The following is a 12,347-nucleotide window of genomic DNA, read 5'->3' as shown; positions in this document are numbered from 1 at the left end:
ACTCAGCCCCTGAGTGGGCTAGAGACACATGGTCTTCACCGGTGCGAGCGGGTAGGTGGCCCAGATAGGGGTACACTGTCCTCGACCAGCTCTGACCTGAGGGGGCGGAGTCTCACCACCACGCCACAATCTACACCACGGGCCCCACAACTCAGCCCCTGAGTGGGCTAGAGACACATGGTCTTCACCGGTGCGGGCGGGTAGGTGGCCCGGAGAGGGGTACACTGTCCTCGACCAGCTCTGACCTGGGGGGGCGGAGTCTCACCACCACGCCACTATCTACGCCACGGGCCCCACAACTCAGCCCCTGATTGGGCTAGAGACACATGGTCTTCACCGGTGCGGGCGGGTAGGTGGTCCGGAGAGGGGTACACTGTCCTCGACCAGCTCTGACCTGAGGGGGCGGAGTCTCACCACCATGCCACTGTCCACACCACAGACCCCACAACTCAGCCCCTGATTGGGCTAGAGACGCACGGTCTTCGCCGGTGGGTGCATGGAGATTGCCTGATCCGTAGTAGTTCTAGCAGTAGCTGTTACATACAGCTGCAGCAGCTAGCCCACCTCACATTTTCTCCAGGAAATGTACTTTCTAGTTATTCTTCTTCTTATTCTCCCCCTTTTTTGTCTCCTTTATAACTTCTTCATACTTTGTGCTAGAAACTTCATTCAAACTTTAAAATGTTCACGATGTTTAGCTCTTTAACGGATGTATTCAGATTTTTGATATTTTTTATAGTTTTTTAGTAATTTAACTTTTAATAGTCATTTTTGTTCCATTGAAACTGCTGGTGGAATGTTCAGTATCATTATGTTTTTAGAGTGGTGGCAGCTGTTGCTTTTAAAATATTTACACATTTTGTAAACTGCTGGCACTCCTACAGTTTTGAAAGCTCACACACTTATTATACATCAAAACTTTCACACAACTGTGCTGATTCGTACAATGTAAGTATCTTAGCCGTGTGACTTATAATTTTCGCTGTATGACGATTTGTTTGGCAACTGCGCTCTCCATTGAAACGTATGGGCCCACACTCTACCTTTTGAGCTGCTAATTTTGCATTTTTACCCTTTTTCTAACTCGTCGCCATGCCTACAGTTTTTAAGCTACACAGACATATCATAGCCTAAAATGTTCAGCATTTTCTCAGGATTCCTACGGTGTCAATATCTAGGCTGGCACCTTTATACTTTTTGAGAGAGAGCTGTCTGAAGCCGGCATGCCTTTCCATTGAAGTGAATGAGAGGATGCTCACAGTGTCAGTTGGGATTTGAATTTGGGGACACGTGCAGGCTCTCTGTAGAGGCACCCTTTTATGACTAATTCATATTCATTTCTTCCTTCCTTCCTTCCTTCCTTCCTTCCTTCCTTCCTTCCTTCCTTCCTTCCCTTCCTTCCTTCTGTCCTTCCTTCTTTCCTTCCTTCCTTTCTTCCTTCCATCCTTCATTCCTTTCCTTCCTTCCATCCTTCCTTCCTTTCCTTCCATCCTTCCTTCCATCCTTCCTTCCCTTACTTCCATCCTTCCTTCCTTCCTTCTTTCTTTCTTTCCTTCCTTCCATCCATCCTTCCCTTCCTTCCTTCCTTTCTTCCTTCCATCCTTCATTCCTTTCCTTCCTTCCATCCTTCCTTTCTTTCCTTCCATCCTTCCTTTCCTTCCTTCCTTTCCTTCCTTCCATCCGTCCTTCCATCCTTCCTTCCATCCTTCCTTCCATCCATCCTTCCTTCCCTTACTTCCATCCTTCCTTCTTTCTTTCCTTCCTTCCATCCTTCCTTCCTTTCCTTCCTTCCTTCCTTCCATCCTTCATTCCTTTCCTTCCTTTCCTTCCATCCTTCCTTCCATCCTTCCTTCCCTTACTTCCATCCTTCCTTCCGTCTTTCTTTCTTTCCTTCCTTCCATCCTTCATTCCTTTCCTTCCTTCCTTTCTTCCTTCCATCCTTCATTCCTTTCCTTCCTTCCTTCCATCCTTCCTTCCTTCCTTTCCTTCCTTCTTTCCTTCCATCCTTCCTTCCTTCCTTCCTTTCCTTCCTTCTTGCCTTCCTTCCTTCCATCCTTCCTTCCTTTCCTTCCTTCCATCCGTCCTTCCATCCTTCCTTCCATCCTTCCTTCCCTTACTTCCATCCTTCCTTCTTTCTTTCTTTCCTTCCTTCCATCCTTCCTTCCTTCCTTCCTTCCTTCCTTTCCTTCCTTCCTTCCTTCCTTTCTTCCTTCCATCCTTCATTCCTTTCCTTCCTTCCATCCTTCCTTTCCTTCCATCCTTCCTTCCCTTACTTCCATCCTTCCTTCCGTCTTTCTTTCCTTCCATCCTTCCTTTCCTTCCTTCCATCCTTCATTCCTTTCCTTCCTTCCTTCCTTCTTTCCTTCCATCCTTCCTTCTTTCTTTCTTTCTTTCTTTCTTTCTTTCTTTCTTTCTTTCTTTCCTTCCTTCCTTCCTTCCTTCCTTCATTCCTTTCCTTCCTTCCATCCTTCCTTTCCTTCCATCCTTCCTTCCCTTACTTCCATCCTTCCTTCCGTCTTTCTTTCTTTCCTTCCTTCCTTTCCTTTCCTTCCCTTCCCTTCCCTTCCTTCTTTCCTTCCTTCCTTCCTTCCTTCCATCCTTCCTTCCTTCCTTCCTTCCTTCCTTCCATCCTTCCTTCCTCCTTTCTTTCCTTCCTTCCTTCCATCAATCCTTCCTTCCTTTCCTTCTTTCCTTCCTTCCATCCATCCTTCCTTCCTTTCCTTCCTTCCATCCGTCCTTCTATCCTTCCATCCTTCCTTCCCTTACTTCCATCCTTCCTTATTTCCTTCCTTCCTTCCTGCTTTCTTTCCTTCCTTCCTTCCATCCTTCCCTTCCTTCTTTCTTTCTTTCCTTCCATCCTTCATTCCTTTCCTTCCTTCCTTTCCTTCCTTCCTTCCTTTCCTTCCATCCTTTCTTCCATCCTTCCTTCCCTTACTTCCATCCTTCCTTCCTTCCTTCCTTCCTTCCTTCCATCCTTCCTTCCATCCTTCCTTCCTTCCATTCCTTCTTTCTTTCTTTCTTTCTCCTTCCTTCCTTCCTTTCTCCTTCCTTCCTTCCTTCCTTCCTTCCATCCTTCCTTCCATCCTTCCATTCCTTCTTTCTTTCTTTCTCCTTCCTTCCTTCCTTCCTTCCTTCCTTCCTTCCTTCCTTCCCTTCCTTCTTTCTTTCTCTTTCCTTCTTTCTTTCTCTTTCCTTCCTTCCATCCTTCCTTCCTTCCTTCCATCCTTCCTTCCATCCTTCTTTCCTTCCTTCCTTCCTTCCTTCCTTCCTTCCTTCCTTCCTTCCTTCCTTTCTTTCTTTCTTCCATCCTTCCATCCTTCCTTCCTTCCTTCCTTCCTTCCCTTCCTTCTTTCTTTCTCTTTCCTTCCTTCCTTCCTTCCTTCCTTCCTTTCTTTCTTTCTTTCTTTCTTACTCAAAGAAATATTCAGAATGACACTCGTTTTCAGGCTGCAAACTCATATTAATATATTTTCTCCTCTTTCAGCTATTGAACTCAATAAAACTATGAGTTATGATGAGTGGTCTAATCTATTTTTGAGTGTAGTACTAGCAGTACTTATAACAAACACCTACTGCAACACCTCCACAGCTACTGGTCCGCCCGGGGTGGGCTATAGACACATGGTCTCCAATGAGGGGTGCATTGGGATGGCCTGGCAATCACTGACCTGCCCCCCACAACCTCTGACCTGAGGGGGCGGAGTCTCGCCACCACGCCACTATCCACACCATCGTCCCCACATCTCAGACCCTGAGTTGGCTAAAGATGCAGTTTTCACGGTTGGGTGCATGTGGGTGGTCCGGGGAGCAGTACGCTGTCCTAGACCGGCTCTGACCCGAGGAGGCGGAGTCTCGTCACAACGCCACTATCCACGCCACTGTCCCCACATCTCAGCCCCTGAGTGAGCTACAGACACACGGTCTTCACTGGTGGGTGGATGGAGATTGCCCGGATGTCAGTGCACTGCCCCCGACCTGCTCTGACCGGAGGGGGCGGAGTCTTGCCATCACGCCACTATCCATGCCACGGACCTCACAACACAGCCTCTGAGGTGGCTAGAGACACAGTCTTCACTGGTTAAGGCGGGTAGGTGGCGCGGAGAGGGGTACACTGTTCTCGACCAGCTCTGACCTGAGGGGGCGGAGTCTCACCACCATGCCACTGTCCACGCCACAGACCCCACAACTCAGCCCCTGAGTGGGCTAGAGACGCACGGTCTTCACTGGTGGGTGCATGGAGATTGCCCGGATGTCAGTACACTGCCCCCGACCTGCTCTGACCGGAGGGGGCGGAGTCTCGCCATCACGCCACTATCCACGCCACGGACCTCACAACACAGCCTCTGAGGTGACTAGAGACACACAGTCTTCACTGGTGAAGGCAGGTGGGTAGCCCGGCATGGCCTTCACTATCCACGACCGGCTCTGACCCAAGGGGGCGGAGTCTTGCCACCACGCCACTGAACATGCTACGGACACCACAACTCAGCCCTTGAGTGGGCTGGAGAGACACGGTCTTCACTGGTGAAGGCAGGTGGATAGCCCGGTGCGGCCTACACTGTTCACGCCTGGCTCTGAACCAAGCGGGCGGAGTCTCACCACGCCGCCACAGACCCCACAACTCAGCCCCTGATTGAGCTAGAGACACACAGTCTTCACCAGTGGGTGCAAGGAGACTGCCCGGAGTTCTTCATGGTGGAGTCAGGTAGGTGGCCCGGAGAGGGGTTCACTGTCCCCGACTGGCTCTGACCTGAGGGGTAGGAGTCTCACCACCACGCCACTATCCACGCCACAGACCCCACAACTCAGTCCCTGATTGGGCTAGAGACGCACGGTCTTCGCCGGTGGGTGCATGGAGATTGCCTGGTCCGTAGTAGTTCTAGCAGTAGCTGTTACATACAGCTGCAGCAGCTAGCCCACCTCACATTTTCTCCAGGAAATGTACTTTCTAGTTCTCCTTCTTCTCCCCAAACAAATGCCTTTTTGGCGGCCTAAACATCGATGAAAACGGATGAAACTTTGCACATACGTCAGTCCCGGTGAAAGATTTGATAATTCATGGGTGACGTAAATGGGCGTGGCAAAACGCCTCAAGAGCGCCCCCTGGAAAATTAAAAATGGCGAGCCCCACCTTTCAGTTTGATGTAGGCAAACGAAAAAAAACCGGTGGGCATATGTAGTTCATCGAGACACACTAAAATGTCTCTTGGACCTATACCCAACATGCAACAGGAAGTCCGCCATTTTGCTCTTAATGTGCCATTTTCCCCTTGTTTTTACCATTTCCATGCCTCGTATTTCAACGAACTCCTCCTACAGATTTAATCCGATCAACTTTCTATTCGGTCAGCTTCATCTTAAGACCTTTGTGATAAAAAAAAAATTGAGTTTTCACCAAACACCCTTGCCGTGGCGCCCCACCAAAGTTTGACATCTCGCCATAAAACACGAAGTCCTCATAACTCCTCCATACATTATCCGATTTGTCCGATATATCTCACGCTTCATCACGTTTCCGTCCTGAACACATCTATGTGTCAGTATTGCGTCATACTTATAGCGCCACCTATTGGTGAAACAGGAAGTCCTCATAACTCCTACATACATTATCCGATTTGCACCAAATTGCTCACGATTCATAAAGGTCACATTCTGAGAACATCTATGCGTCGGTAAATTGCTCATGCTTGATGAAGGTCGCATCCTGAACACATCTGTGCGTCAGCATTAAGTCATAATTATAGCGCCACCTACTGCTTACAGGAAGTCCTCATAACTCCTACATACTTTCTCCGATTTACACAACATTTCTCATGCTTCATCAATGTACCGTCCTGTACTCATCTACGCGTCGGTATTGAGTCACGCTTAGAGCGCCACCTACTGGTGACAGGAAGTTTCTCTCAGTACTGGACACCGAAATAGCACAGCCTTTAACGGCGCCACACCCCGACACGCGTGGGGTGCGAGGGCCCGCTCAATGCTGCTCGCAGCCCTAGTTTATTCTTAATGTTTTATTTTGTCTTAGTGTGTGTGCTTTTTCCTTTTGAATCTTTCTGTAAATTTGGGATGAGTGGGGGGGTGGGGAAAGGTGTTGTTCTAGTTCTGTTTGAACGCACCGGGATTTGGGAGAAAATTGAAAAAATTATAATGGAACTCAGAATTGTTTTGTATTAACATATATGATGTCGATCTCCATTAAAACATATTATATATATAAAAATTAGATAAAGAAACACAACATAGCAATATTAGAAGACCATGTTAAAGCAAAGGCACCTAGGGATAAGCCTGATTCAGATTTTGCCATCATTGCGCTGTCATGGAATGAGGAAAATACTTATTTCCCCTCCACTATATTCCATTATACTGTATATACAGTAACTGCTATCAAAAGTGAATTAGCCTCTCTGTTATCAGCCATACCTGCTGTTGAATTTCCCAGGCTCCTCTTCCCTGGCGTGGTGGAAGTCCAGACTGAGCTCAGCATCGATGCCCAGCCCAAAGTAGTTGTTCATCTGCACTATCTACAATACAACCAGAGAGAGAGCAGCGGTTTGTCCTGTTAAACACCAGAGAGCAGCGGTTTGTCCTGTTAAACACCGCATCAGTCAATCTCATTCAGTAGCAGACAGGAAAGAAACTGAAACTAACTTTGAATGCTTTCTCTGTGGTGACTCTTTCTGTTAATGAGTGAGGCTATCGCGTTCTAGCTCAACATTGCCATATTGTTGGCCAGACCTTTGGCGGTTCAAGGAAGCCGTTCTCCTTCCCGTCCTCTGTCACTTCCTGTGCGTCCAGCAGGATGGTCCAGCGGTCCATCTGTACTTCCTCCGCCTCGTCCACCGACACCAGGATGTGGTGGGGGTCTTCGCCGCTGTAGCCCGCCCCCCAGCGCAGGATACGGGCCAGGTCGTTACCTGGGGAACGAGAGGAGAGGGAGATATTTCTGAAACTGAGCATCAAAACAGAAGCCATGATCGTCTATTATTTGGGTTCAGGTTCAGAATATTTGTGGCGCACACTATGAGAGGATGTTCTCATTGTTCACTTACAACAGCCAGGACAGTTTTAAGCAGTTTAGAATGTTTATAGTTCTGGAATGTGTCTCCGTTCTAAAACCGTCTTGAAGAATCATCATGTCAAAATCTTTAGAACTACAGTTTTGAACTGGGAAGGCAGTTAAAAAAAAACACATTCTATTCTAAAACTATCTTGCTGTTGGACGTGAACCCAGCTTTAGAAGTCATTCTCACCTGTGCCCAGTGGGACAATACCAAGAGGGGGTTCGGGACAGACCAGCTTGTGTCTGACAGCCTCCAGAACCCCCAGGACCCAGCCCACTGTCCCGTCACCCCCACACACCAGGATCCGGAAGTGGGGAACCTCCCTGAACGTGTGGAGTCTGGCGGACAAGAGGCAAAAAAAGACTATCATACTATTGTCAATCTTATATTTAACTGGTTTTGTTCCGTTTATGAGAAAATACGCCTACTTGCACAACAAGTGATAGCTGTGTTATGTTGAGACCACAAAACAGCGAAAGGAAGCAAAAAAAAAATTTTTTTTCATGTCATCATATCAAGTCATGACTCTTTATTGTCACATCACATGACATCATATACGGTGACTATTAATGCTGCGTTCCATTTGGCTAGGAAGTGGTGAAGTGGGAGAATGACGTCACAAACAAAGATGGCGAACAAAGATGGACGTTAGCTAGCTTCGTTTGCCAAACCAGTAGATAACAACGCACTTAGTGGTATTTTGCGCATACTAAAGAGGTTGCAAACATGTCCTCAGATAACATTTTGGGAATACTGTGTGCATGACTGATTTAATGAGACACAAATAAGACAGGAATGCTAATAAAACAGTATTGCTGAAGCTTCACTTAGTTACACAGGGAGCTGCCATCTTGTTCACGACTTCCAGAGCGAACTGGGGGTAGGGCCGAGTGTTCACGAGTGGAGAACACAAGTCGAGAGAGGCAGTTAAAACTGTGAGTAGTATCTCGCAAATCATGACTTCACAAGCCAAATAGAACGCAGCGCGAAATGTAGCTGACCACTCACCCTGCCAGCGGTCCTCCGTTAGTTATGTCAAACACTTGGTGAGGGTTGAGAAGCTTCCGGAAACTGTAGAGGAGCTCCCGGCCCTTGAGACCGCCGCTCTTCGGGTTCACAAACACTAACAGAGGGGAGCAGCCTCTCGCCAGCTTGTGATGCTGTGCAGGTCACAAAAGCAGAGTTGTCAGTGTTGCTGGAGACAGCTTGGAATTATCACTGTTCAATGGAAAGCAACTGATGAATGTTCAAAAGGACAGGCCTAAATGATTATGCTATTGCATTGAAAACTATGTTGTAAATGTCCATTAGGCATTTCATTTCTAATTTAAAGGAGCCCTTTATCACATGAAGACATTTCTGACGGGGCCTTTTTTCTTTCACTGACCAGTTTAACTTTTAACTACAGACACAACTACAGCCGTCTGTTGACACTGAGGCTAGTGTTACCATTAGCTCTGGTATCACCAGGGAGGTTAGCTGCTTGTTGCTGACAGCCGTGTCTTTGGCCAGCATGTAGATCCTCTCCGCCTCTGAGAAACAGGAGATTTGCAACACCACTGCCCCTGTGAAAGACAGGACCGATGGTATCACTGCGTCAACGGAACGGATGTGTTTTTATGTAGCTCTACATCATCTGGACAACCCGTTATCTCGTAGGCGCGGCTGTGACTGGCACATGTTCAGCACTAGTCTGGCGCGCTACCAGCATCATCGTGTCTTCAGTCCATAACCATCCCGCAGCCCAATGCCACACACATACTTTGTGTTATACCAACGTACCAAAGAAGGACGGGTTTGCCCAGGCTGGAACGTTGCCCAGTATTACAAATGGGGGAGGGGGGGGGGGGGGGGAGACGACTCTTATTTCATTTCTCGGGACAGTGGCAGCTGCTCCGAGGCATTGGCTGTCAGGAGAGTAAGATGCTTGTGTTACATTCAGTGGGGCATGAGGGACGCTCCTCGCAGCCAAAACGCCTGAGGCGATGAAGCGGCTACTTGAGCGATGGCTCAGTGGCGCTCCGCAGAGACGGACGGCCGCGTCCGGGTGTAGGCTGTGTGACTGGAATGGGGCCGACAAGGAACCAGGGGCACAGAGAGGGGGACTGCGGGATGGGACAGTGGGACAGGGAGTGGAGGGGGGCGGTTTCATGGCTAACCTAACCCACCTTGGCTCCCGTAAATGTGCGCGATAGTGACCAGGTGACCTGCGGAGAGGGAAAGGACAGAGAGACGGTAGAGAGGAAGAGAGAGGGAAAGAGCAGAACAAAAGGGATAATGTCAGAGAGATGGTGAAGGCATCGATCTCTCTGGTACACCACTTTGAATCGATGCAAGAGCACCAAACGGATAACAACGTGTAAACTCACTCTTCACAGCTAGATGCTCCCGCAGCTGGTCAGTGTACTCCTCTTTGCCCATCTGTAGTGGCAGCCCTCCTATTAGGAGGTTAACCTGCACCACCCTGTTCCGACACTCCGCTAAGTAGAAACGCGTCTGATTCATCTGCCTCAGTGAAATCTAGGAGCAGAAAAACACTCTAAATACCTCATCAAGGACGACACGCGTACTAGTAAATACGCAGAGATGAACGAGCATTTGAAACCGTGTATGAACCCACACGCAGTCATCCGCTGATACTAAATCAAAACAGGTTTTAGTGTAAAGCTGAACGTTCCTCTTACCTTCCTTATCTCCTGCAGTTTGTCCAGCAAAAGCTCCTGACCTGTCAGCACTTGTCTCTGAACTATGTGGAAGAGAGGAGGACACCTTGTTAGTTCACTCAAATGCTTTTGATGAACCTATCTTATGTCCTCTGTTTCAAAGGACGCTTGGTTTACCATTAAAATAACTTAAATGATTTAACTGGATAAATATGGACTTAGTCCAAGTCCTTACCTTGCTTGCTGCCCATGTAAACCTCCACAAGGTTAAAGTGTGAGGGATCTTCCTCCTAAGCCAGAGAGCAAGAATAACTTCAAGATTGCAAAGAGCAGAGGAAAAGCGTGGTCATTTCTTCAACGTCTGACTTACAAACTTATGCTTGGTACTCGTGCACTGTGCAAAGATGATGACTAAGGTGCACCTGTGGTGTCAGGTAGTAGAGGTACCTGTCTGCCCAGCTGAGTAAGGACCTCCTTGATGACTGAATCTACTGTGCTGCTATTAGATATGGAGATGGAGATGTAGGCCACACCAACCCTGTACACACAGGAGATACAAACGGCAAATCTCAGACAGGCAGGTGTCTCGAAGGAAAGAGTGACAGCCGACACTACTGTTGTAACTAGAGAAGTGCCAGCTCAGGGGTTTGAGTGACAACAGAAAAAGTACTCATCTAAATTTTGGCATTTTTCACATCGTTCACAAACAAAACATTAATTTGAGACATCGCCCAGTCGTAAGGTAATGTAAGACTTCTGTGTAAGACTTGGATAATCCTACACCAACACAGTGAAAGCAAGTAAAAACAGTGAAAGCAAGTAAAAAAAGTGTCTGGCAGCATGTAGCTTCTTTGAAAATGGTAATAAAAAGTATTAGGCTAGATAGGCCTTCGTTTACCATGAAGATACATGCCATCAAGAAGTACAAGTTCAGTCAGTTTCATTTAATAACAACTCCACTTCCCAGGGGAACTCACTTCGCCCAGCCGGGGTATATCCTGAGCAGCTCTGTGTGCTGAGGTTTGGCCCTGAGGACCCAGGCCTCGGGGACACAGTCCTTAAAGATGCTCTTGTTGTCTGGAGAGCCGTTCCTGTTCAGGAGGTCTGGAGAGCCGTTCCTGTTCAGGAGGTCCTCACTGTGCAGAGACTGCTGGCCGTGCTCATGCAGCTCGTAGTCCTGCGGCTCGTCTGGTATGTAGAAGGCCCTCAGCGCCGACTCCTGTAGGTCATAGTTGTTATTGCTTGAATGTTTATTGCTAGCATTGTAACCGATGGTAATAGTATTATAGAGTATTCCACAATAGCGTTGCAGATTGAAGTAGTGTATATATCTGTGCAGGCTACATGTATCAATCAATCAATCAAATCCTTTATTTAACCAGACAGGTATCATTGAGATTAAAATCTCTTTGTCAAGAGTGATCTGGCCAAGAAGGCAGCAGAAACAATGTTACAGCAATAAATGAAACATAACAACAGACAATAGAGAGAGACATACTTTCACAGCAAGAATCAGTTGCAGGGCAAGTTATCAAACACAGTTGCACTGATCAAGAGAACTGGTTTCATAATCCCATAAAATGGATTTAAATTCACCCAGTGTAATCAATCCTGGCAATTTCAGGTCCTTTTGCAACTCATTCCACATCGATGGAGCGGCATATTTTCTATGTATGAGTTGCTGATGGAGTTTGTAGTAGTGGTGGTAACTGACATTTACAAACAACTTCAATGTAAACAATGGAGGAATTGTGTTATTCCCGACAGCGTGAATCCAGAACAAGGAAACTCACCACCATTTCTTCCTTCTTGGTTATACGAGGAATGGAGACTAAGCGGAAATGGCCACGCTTGACAGCGTCATCCCCGTCAAATAATTTGAGAACCTGCTTTCCTGGGGATAGCAGAAAAAACAACAACCAGAGTCTTCAGAGAAATGCGGGTTTAGAGGGATGTGAGCTGCTGAGTTATAGGCAGGTATACAGAGAACAAGCTCTCACAAACAATATATTAATATACATGTGAACACCTGAATCTGGAGTGGTTGCAGACTGACTCTCCTTTGCTGGCGCTGGGATCTGAGTGTCGACCTCGTCTGAGTTATCTGGAGAGGTAATGCATGGGAAGGTTTATGGATAGGGTAGTTTAGGGATACATCTGAGTGAAAATGAGGATTCACTCAATACCACATTTTACCAATAGAAGATTTTGTTATTGAACTTCTAATTCAAGGCATTTCCAGTATATGTCTGTTTCAATTAAAGATGCCACAGAAATGTAATTAATACCGGGCTCAGACTACAGGATTTTTGGGCCGATTTATCCCCGATTCACCCCTCCCGACAATCGGAGGAGAAATCTGGTCTGGAACGTTGGTCGGGGCCGATGATCAGCCCAGATTATCTTGTAATGTGAGGGGTTTACAGATCCAATCTTATACATCCCGATCGGCTCGCAGACCCATCGGGGCGGCCCCAATAATATCAAACATGTTTATTACGTCCCGACTTTACAAGTGAGACGGTGAGACCAGTGGTTCGTTGCTCCCTCGGGCACGATAAGATCCTGAAGTGTGTGCTGAGCCGTTATTTTCGAATTTTGCTGTGTGTGCTTGTTT

The 12,347-nt window shown here is 47.3% G+C and overlaps 1 protein-coding gene across 1 annotated transcript in view; it reads right to left on the bottom strand.

The window, feature by feature from the left end:
- Nucleotides 1-12,347, bottom strand: part of dgkq (diacylglycerol kinase theta) — a 52,732-nt gene that overhangs the window by 31,082 nt on the left and 9,303 nt on the right. The window contains exons 6-18 of the mRNA XM_084456715.1: nt 11,760-11,834; nt 11,524-11,624; nt 10,708-10,949; nt 10,178-10,268; nt 9,966-10,020; nt 9,752-9,813; nt 9,437-9,587; nt 9,236-9,274; nt 8,517-8,632; nt 8,076-8,227; nt 7,257-7,405; nt 6,742-6,920; nt 6,427-6,527 (exon numbers count right to left, since the gene is read on the bottom strand). Of these exons, the coding sequence (XP_084312841.1) occupies nt 6,427-6,527; nt 6,742-6,920; nt 7,257-7,405; nt 8,076-8,227; nt 8,517-8,632; nt 9,236-9,274; nt 9,437-9,587; nt 9,752-9,813; nt 9,966-10,020; nt 10,178-10,268; nt 10,708-10,949; nt 11,524-11,624; nt 11,760-11,834 (1,513 nt within the window). The remainder of the gene's footprint in view (nt 1-6,426; nt 6,528-6,741; nt 6,921-7,256; nt 7,406-8,075; nt 8,228-8,516; nt 8,633-9,235; nt 9,275-9,436; nt 9,588-9,751; nt 9,814-9,965; nt 10,021-10,177; nt 10,269-10,707; nt 10,950-11,523; nt 11,625-11,759; nt 11,835-12,347) is intronic.

The sequence above is a fragment of the Borostomias antarcticus genome (genome assembly GCF_949987555.1).
Source record: "Borostomias antarcticus genome assembly, chromosome: 22".
Classification (NCBI taxonomy): domain Eukaryota; kingdom Metazoa; phylum Chordata; class Actinopteri; order Stomiiformes; family Stomiidae; genus Borostomias; species Borostomias antarcticus.
Note: the sequence above shows the minus strand (reverse complement) of the source record. Positions and strands in the feature narration are given on the sequence as shown.